This window comes from Rhea americana, unplaced genomic scaffold, assembly GCF_003343005.1.
Source record: "Rhea americana isolate MKP2758 unplaced genomic scaffold, rheAme1 scaffold_301, whole genome shotgun sequence".
Classification (NCBI taxonomy): Eukaryota; Metazoa; Chordata; class Aves; order Rheiformes; family Rheidae; genus Rhea; species Rhea americana.
The window spans coordinates 701,547-709,968 of NW_028186426.1; the positions used below are offsets into that span (position 1 = coordinate 701,547).

Genomic DNA, 8,422 nt, shown 5'->3' on the forward strand with positions numbered 1-8,422 from the left:
GCGGCTCCCGGCGTGCCGCGCGGCCGGGACTACGGCTCCCGGCGTGACCCGCGCCCGGACTACGGCTCCCGGCGTGMCCCGCGACCGCCTTCCGGCCCCGCGGCTCCCGGCGTGCCGCGCGGCCGGGACTACGGCTCCCGGCGTGACCCGCGCCCGGACTACGGCTCCCGGCGTGCGCCAGGGTCGGACTACGGCTCCCGGCGTGCCTTGCGGGCGCGCGCCCCAGGCGCCGCGAAAGGCCTGGAAGGAGCTGGGAGCTGGCGGTGTCGTCCCGCTCCGGGCCCAGCCCGGCCCGGCGCGGCGCGGCAGAGCGCACTGGGCGGCGCGGGCGGCTGAGCGAGCCCTGGGTGTCACGGCGTGGAGCTCTGGGCGGTGAGCGGCTGTGGGGCGCGGCGCGATGCGGCGCGGCGCGACGCGGCGCAACCTGACTTGACCTGGTCGGCGGCCGTTAGTGGCGCCGCGCGCGGGCCGTGTCCATGTCCCTCTCTCCCGGCAGCAGGAGATGGCAGCGCTGGGCAGACCCTGCCGCGGCCTCCCTGTCGCGGCCGCAGAGCTCCCGCAGGCCCTGGCCGGCGCCCCGGACCGCCACGGCCAGCCGGGGGCCGGCTCGCAGCCCGGAGCCGTCGGCTTGGAGTCGGTGCAGCCGGGGATGGTGACGATGACAGGGATCGGGATCGGGAACGGGAACGGCAGCGTCCGCGGCTGCGGCTCCGCCGACCTCCGGCTGCGGAACAGCTTTGACCTCGCCTCCTTAGCGGCGGTTGGGAGCTATAACGAGGGTCTGAGTGTTGCACCGGTGGGTTCCTTCACACACGCAGAACGGCCCCCGGGCTTGCTCCAGCAGCAGTGCCACAGCCAGTAAGTACAAAACATCTCCCCGAACGGGGGGGGGGGGGGGGGGGGGGAGGGGGGAATATGGCTCCGTTGTAGTAGGCCTATGCAAAGTTTAAGTTTTCTTTTCAAAAAAGACCATAATTTGTGCTTTTTTAGTATGCCACTGCTTGTGCAGTATTAGAATTGCCTTGGTTGTCCTGTTGTCTTGAAGTTTATTGGTGGGGCATGAAGAAGCTTTCAAAAAAGGAAAGAAACGTGGTCATTTTTAGCTAGATCTCGATGTTCTTGTAAGTTCTTGTACTTTTATTTTACTTTTTCTCTTACGTGAGCACAAAGTATTTGTGTGAAGACAAAAACCGTGATGCAGAATTTTATTTTTTGGTCATATTTAATTTGAGTATGTCACTGTGCGACAGAGTGAAGTTGGATCACATACTACTTCTCGAAACATTTGAACTGTAGGAAAAATCAGTCTTGCTCACTGTGGGAAAAAAACAAATACCATACAGGAAGAGAAATTATCATGGAATTCAGCTCAGAGAACTGAGTAATTCCTTTCTTCTTTGACTTCTTTTGGAACAAAGTGGTCATTTATTGTCCAAAATTTCTACTTCCTTCACAGCTGGTGACACGTTATGAATTGGTTTTAGCGTTTGTTATTTGTTGTAGTGAAATTTTAAAAGGGAGGAAAAATAGTATTTGGAAATCCCAGTGTACTTGGAAGATAATTACCAGCCACATAACCATTTGTTCTTTTTCTGCAGTGTGTCTGTTCGCTGTGGAAAGAAGCATAAACTAGAAGAAGAGGCAGAAGGGTAAATTAAATTTGTCTTCTTTGGTCTGAAAAATCTTAATTTGCTTTTTATTTTCTGTAAGGATTTCAATGCATCTCATCTACAAGATATAAAGGAAAGGAACCTCTATCTGTTTCTGTTTGGAACTCTTCCCCTGAATTGCAGATATGCGCCCAAATGCATTTTATTCACCTAATTATTTGTGTAGCATTTTAGTAAGAGGAATGTTGGTTTACATGCTTTCGGAGAAGGAGATTTAATTTCCGTAGTGTGTCAAATCCCTTGAAATGCATGTGACTTTCTAAAATATTTTTTTCCTGTAAGTTACATGAAACAATTCTCTGTACAATTTCTCTTTTGACAATTGTAAATTGGTTTTGTTTCCTAGTTGTCCTGTGAGGAAGAAGAGACTGACAGGAGCCAAAAATTCCCCTTTGAATCCCAGCACTGAAGAATGGATTCTCTGTGCAGGTCAGCAGGCAGCTGGGGAGGTAGCAAGTCAGTATGGTGGCAGCCGTCCTGAAGCTGCCATGTTAGAAATGCCCGGTGAAGAAATGGATCAGACAATGGGGGAACAGCAATGCGAGGTTGCTCGCAGGAAGCTTCAGGAAATTGAGGACAGGTAAATGCAGGGATTGAGTAGATGGGCTTTGCTTAGCTTTCCTTTTTTTTGCTGGGCATTCAGGGGTAATTAGAGTTGAGCAGTACAACCATGCTGCTACAAGTCTGAGATGAACCTTTTGTTCGAGTGATTTCTTTTTAGGCTCCCTATGGTCTTATGCCTCTTGGGGTCAATACTATGATCTGAACTTGAGAGCTATAGAGCAAGATATACTGAATAAATAACTATCTCCTTAAAATTATGCAACATCATAATAGCAGGGTGGGTTTTGAATCATTCTTCTGTGACTGTCCAGAACTCAAACTTTAACTGATATTGTCTGGTTAGGTTTGAGCTCACCATTTTCTTTGTCAATTGCAACTTGTTCTGATTAATTCTTCTAGTAGCTCGGGATAAATGTGAAGCTGTTAGTATACAAAATAACAGGAACCAGTAAGATCTTTCTGCATGTATGCAGTAAGACTGGGGTTCCTTTTATAGTTAAATGTCAGAAGGTCTGATACGGCTATAATGGGACGACTATAAGCAGTCATTTAATAAATGTACTGTGCATTAAGCTCTTGCCTTTGAAAGGTTTCTGAGAATGTCATGCATATATCAGTTGATTACAGTTGAGCTAGTATTCCAAAATATTCTAAAGTGACTCTCGCAAACAGTCATTAGAAAAGCCAAAAGTTACAGAAATTACAGGACTAAAGATGTTTTTAGGTGATTATTACTCCATAAGAAATTTGGAAAAGATGCAAGGTACTGTTGCACAATTTTAATATTTTGTGGGCAAATAAGAGCAGTAATATTTGTCTTACTATCTGGTTATTTCTACATTACGAAGTTTGCTTTGGCTCTCTCAGAGGATTGTTCTCTGTCCCTCCCAGCTACTCTGTTAAATTTTCTTTGAAAGGTGCATCAAAAACAAAGGTATTGCCTTAAGTTTGTTCTAAATGCTTAACCTTTAAGGATATTGCATCCATTTATCTGGAGTTAAAATGACACAAAAAGTTTAAGAACTGTGTTTGGTAGCTTTTCAGTAATTCTGAAGGTTAAGACATGGGGAGCTGAGAAAGTTAAGCTACTGCATAGCTAAGATTCATTCTTGTAATATGACTGAATTGTACACTTTCCACTGAAGTGAATTTGTTTTCTTTCTCTTAGTGTATTTCTGCATTGCATACTGCTGGATAATGCAGAGATRATAAAGCTAGCTCAGGTACCAGAAATGGCATAGCTGCTTGTGTGGCTTATATTTTAACATTCGTTCTTAGGTTAAATTGGCCCAAGAGAGACTCATGTTAACACAGCCCCGCTGCTTCTGGTACCCAACCTAGGTCAGATATCTACACTGTACAATGCAGTGCATGTAGATATAACTGTAGTCTGCAGTAGATGTGCCTATTAACAGTATGCTCAAAGGTGTTTATTTCCCTCTTCCCCCTCCATTCCTAGGATAATTGATGAAGATGAGGAAGTTCATGCTGATGGAAATATTAGCAATCTGCCCACTCTTATCCTGTCAGATACCCTTAAAAAAGGGATGAAGAGGGATTTTGGTGAAGTCCTGACAAAGAAAATAATAGAATCTATGTAAGTTCTGGAGGAAATCATGGTGCTATGTAGCTAACACATGCGAATTAGAAGAGAGACCCAGTCTGTTATGTTTGTGGAGATGTCCTTTATTACTGCATGATGCAGTCAGCATTGTATAACACACCATTTATCTGGTCAAAACCAGGAAATGCTATCTTAATATAAAACAGAAGCAAGTGTAACTCTAGCGGTCATCAAGCTGTCTGTTTTTACTCCTCATTTGTACAGGATGAAATATGTTGAATGCGCATGCATACTCTGTTTTTTATGTATGTGAGCTTCCAAAGGAGGAAGGTCCTGAAGTGTGACCAACAGTGGTCATCAAGTTTGGAGCAACAGAAAAGATTTTTCTTGAATACAGGTTAGAACTAGAAGTAATGGAACTAGTTAAGGAAGAGAAAATTTAATAGGAAAAAAAACTGGTATGTGCATTCTGAGACATAACTCCAGGTTAGCACAAAGGATGAAGATACTGACTGGTCTTCTGCATTTAATAGTTGTGATTGGAGAACTTTAATTCAACTGAGTCTCCATTCCTTCTAGGAGCCGTCCTTCTATGGAGCTGGTGCTTTGGAAACCTCTTCCAGAATTTCTCACAGATAAGCTGACATCTGTTTCTGTGAAGAATTTCAAGCAGCAGAGTACGGAAGAGTGTCAAGCTAAGCAATCATTACCAGGAGCTGATTTTCACCCACAGACTGACTCATTCCCTGAACCACAACAGACTGCAATGTCTCCAAATTTGTATGATAGTTTGGGGATCCCTGGGTGTGCTGAAGAAGAAATGGAGTTGTAGATACAAGATTTTAGACTGGAAGTGGTGACCTTCTGATGTTTTTATTGCTGTTTCTTCATTTCCTGCTTATTTCTGGTTTGATGTGTGAATCTGGAGTTTTATTTTCTTGTTTGTTTTCTCCTAGTAACAATCATATCAATACAGATTGGCCAGACGCAACTTTAGGAAATTAAAAAAAAAAGACTTCTGTAGTCTGATCTGTTAAATATACTTTTTTTTTTCTTCTTTTTAAAGTGAGAACGAAATCCAAAGGGCTTTCAAACAAGGAAGTAGCTTTCCATATTGGTTAGTGGGGAAATATCCTCTTAATTGTCCCTGGTAAAGTATATAATGTAAATTCTGAATGTAACTGTGGCTCAAGCCACACCTTTCAGTTACTGAGCCATTGAGACTTTGATGCATATACTGTGCTTTGTCAGTTAGTTTCATCTGAATTACAAAAAGGTACTGAAAGAAAGGAATATTTCTGAGTCTGGTCACAGGTTAGAAAAAAAGCAATCCCTGTAAAAATATAACTTTTTCACACAATTATTACTTTATATGTGGCTGGTTTGCATTTCATTTAAACTCAAATGTAGACATGTCACATGCTGCACTGTGGTAGGGAAGGAATGTCATAGCTGAGTATAAGCCTTTTGCTTAAAAAAAAAAAAAAAAAAGGTAATTTTGGCTACTAACTTGCAAGATAACTCCTAACATTAGTTCTCTTTGGTTCACTGCCCCATAAAACTGTACTTACGTTTTTGATGGCCCCCTCTTCCTTTCAAATGATGCAAAATCTAGAGAAAAGTGTTTCCTAGCCAATTGATTCACATTTTATGTTGTGCTGTGATTCTTTGCTTATATGCATTAAGTTGAAAAGTCAGTTGAGGTCAGTGTAACTTTTGATGAAATAAATGGTATGCTTTAATTTTGATAAACCTGGTAATTAAATCAGATAACATGGAACTGCTTTTTGGGTAAGGAAGGTTAAATGCTGCTTACCATATATAACTAAGTCCCAAACTTTAAGTGTGACTGCTGACATTGGTGGTGAAGTGAGTAAGATACTTGCCCTCTTCCTGAGTGAAACTTGACTTACAGTCTAAGTCAGAACATGTGCCATTAATATAATGCCGGGTAGTTAATATAGACTTATGCCAAAAGAATTTATCTCTGTTTATGGTGTTAGGAAAAGGAACTGCCAATGAGTTACTACTTGCACCTTTCCTCAATACACAACACTTCTATTATGCTTAAAACCCTTAACCAAAGTAAAGAATCTTCTATTCAGTCTCCAAGCTTTCTTAGAGATGTCTGAATTGAGACTTTTCTTAAGAAATTCCTTTCCCAGTAATGGACTCTGCTGGGAGTGTTACCATCCCAGTCTGCTTTTGACTTCTGTGTAACATAGAGATGGAGATACATTGATCTTTCAGTAATTCAGCTGTTTGTTTGCATGAAAAAATCATCTCTATTCTCTTTGCACAGGTTCTTAATAATCTTTGTGTTTTTCTTTTTTTTAAGTGGGGGTTGGGTTTTTTTTATTGTTGAATAACCCATAGTGGATAGTTTAAAATCAAGCTTCCCTTTCTGCTGTCATCATTTCTCCTCTCTTGGTTGACAGCAAAAACTTCTTTATTGGAAAGGTATCTTTTGACAAGCATGTTTTGGTCAAGGAAGAGGAGTCCTTCATTTGTTTTATCCTGTCTATCTTGTTCTTGTTGAAGGTTGTGTAAAATTTGCTGTCTCTTGCTAAAAAATTTTGGAATGCACTAAAATCATACCAGCATTTGAATAGATATTAGTCTGGAAACTGGTGTACAACTTTACCATTCTGGAATTTATATTAAATTGGAGAATGTGTGCAGCTTTTTTACTTTCAGTCTCTGCTATAAATCTCTTCCATAAACTGTGTAAAATTTCTCATGTGAGTATTGTTACACTGCTAAACTTGCTTAAAATATACAGCCTTCAACTTGCTGGGTTGCTCAAGTATAATGTAAAGCAATGCCTTTGGAGAAGGCTGTAGTCGATAAGGGTAGAAAATAGGATGCCTCTAAATACCTAACTGGTTTTAAGCTTGCAGGATTATAGTGAAGGTTCAAGGTTGGGACTTTTACCTGATGGATCTGATCCTAAATGAACTGAAAAGAAAGGAGAAAAAAAAGATTTGATTAAACCATCTCAACAACACTTGATACAAATTGATTAACTTGCAGGAGAACAAATTTATGTAGAACTCTTTTAAAGATTTTTTTTCTTGTTAAATTTGAACTAAAGGTTGACTTTCAGCAGACTATTTCTTCTTTTAATCCTTTGATGCCAATGCACTATCACTGACCCCTATCATCTGAAACAAGAACTTAGCAGTTAACTATTGATAAAGACCATGAATGAGATGGGCAAAAAATGTCTTAAGAAGTTTTGCTTTAGTGCAGATGTATTTTGAATCTTCTGTAATTCATCTGAGCTCCTCTTTTAGAAGAGAACAGGTGAATCTCTTAATTGGTGAGGGCAGAAGAGTATGAGTAGGAATTATGTGCGAGGACTGAGCAAGTTTTTGCTCTAGCAATGATTTGGAGAGTGTAAGGGAGGGGAATGCTTCTGAGTCATTTCAAACTTCTGTATTTGTGACAGTTCCATTTGTTGTTGGCTTCCTTAAAAGACTTTTATTAATTCTGTTTACAAGCAGGATGGCATGGTTGATACAGTATTAGGAAAATCTTTATCCTTTATTTTTAAATATAGAAGACCTGATCCTGGTCTGTTTTCTCTTCGGACCAAATCACCCTTTGTATGTCAGTTTTCAATAAATTTTTTAGAATATTTTTTAGATGGCTGTGTTTCATTCTTAATTGAGGTGAAGACTGAGAGTGTATGTCTGGTCCTTTTACAGGAGGTAGAATACTGTTCTGGTCTAGAAAAGTTTTCAATTTAACCATGTATTCCCAAGGACATGTCACTTTCCTCAACAGCAGGGTAGAACTAAACCTGAAAGCTGCAGGCAGGGAAGAGTGGCTGTAGATGTGTCATGACCCGAGGGCCTCCAGGAAAGCAGAGAGACACCAAGAGGTGTTGCTGTAGCTTTTGTTTTCAGATCTTTCATTTTACCTTAGACTAAAATTATGGAAGCCAGGTGTGGCTAGCTCTGCCTAAAATCAATAAATATTTGAATGAGGAGAGTTTTAAAGCAAATCCAAATTTTACTAAGTTGTTTCATTGGAATGTAATGCTTTGCCCTCTTCTAACATTTTCTGTTCAAGAACTCTTCAAACAGTTCACGGTCTACATAAATTTGTATGCCAGATTAGTACTAATCTTTGATTTCAAAATGAGGGAAATCACACATCAAAAAAAAAAATTAAGTTTCTAGGCCGAGTCAAACACTGATTCACTTAAATTGTATTAAGAATTTTAAGAAGACTTAAGTTTTTCTCCAGTACAAGGAAGCAGGAGAGAAAAAAAATAAAGTTCAACTTATTTAGGATTGTGTACAGTGCTCTCAGCTGACTGAGAGTCTCATGCAAATATGGTTGTCAAGCTGTGGAGATGGTAAGAGTATTTCAGTTACAAAGCCAACCCTCTGGACAGAATTTATTTTGGCAGGGACTTGGAAGTGGGTTTGCAATTGCTCTAAAGCTTGTGTCTGGTATCAGTTTGCTATGGCAGATGTGTTGCTTCTATCACATTTTGTAATCAACTGCAGCTGTAACAGATGTGTGCTGGGTCTGGATTTGTGCTTGCTGTAACATGAGTGGAGTTACTTATATCTCAGTAGAACATGGGACTCCAAAAAACAATTTAGAGTGA

At 40.9% G+C, this 8,422-nt stretch overlaps 1 protein-coding gene across 4 annotated transcripts; it reads left to right on the plus strand.

Annotated features, from left to right (window-relative positions):
- Nucleotides 1-190: 190 nt before the first annotated feature.
- Nucleotides 191-7,445, plus strand: CCDC117 (coiled-coil domain containing 117). 4 transcript variants are annotated; one of them, XM_085309730.1, is made up of 6 exons: nt 193-372; nt 497-858; nt 1,599-1,649; nt 2,017-2,250; nt 3,694-3,831; nt 4,378-7,445. In XM_085309730.1, the coding sequence occupies exons 2-6, from the start codon at nt 503-505 to the stop codon at nt 4,628-4,630; spliced, it is 1,032 nt and encodes a 343-aa protein (XP_085165856.1). In that variant the 5' UTR covers nt 193-372; nt 497-502; the 3' UTR covers nt 4,631-7,445. The 4 variants fall into 4 exon arrangements, with proteins under 4 accessions (XP_085165859.1, XP_085165858.1, XP_085165856.1 ...); XM_085309731.1 differs by having other exon boundaries at nt 500-858; XM_085309733.1 differs by lacking the exon at nt 3,694-3,831 and having other exon boundaries at nt 191-858.
- Nucleotides 7,446-8,422: the final 977 nt, after the last annotated feature.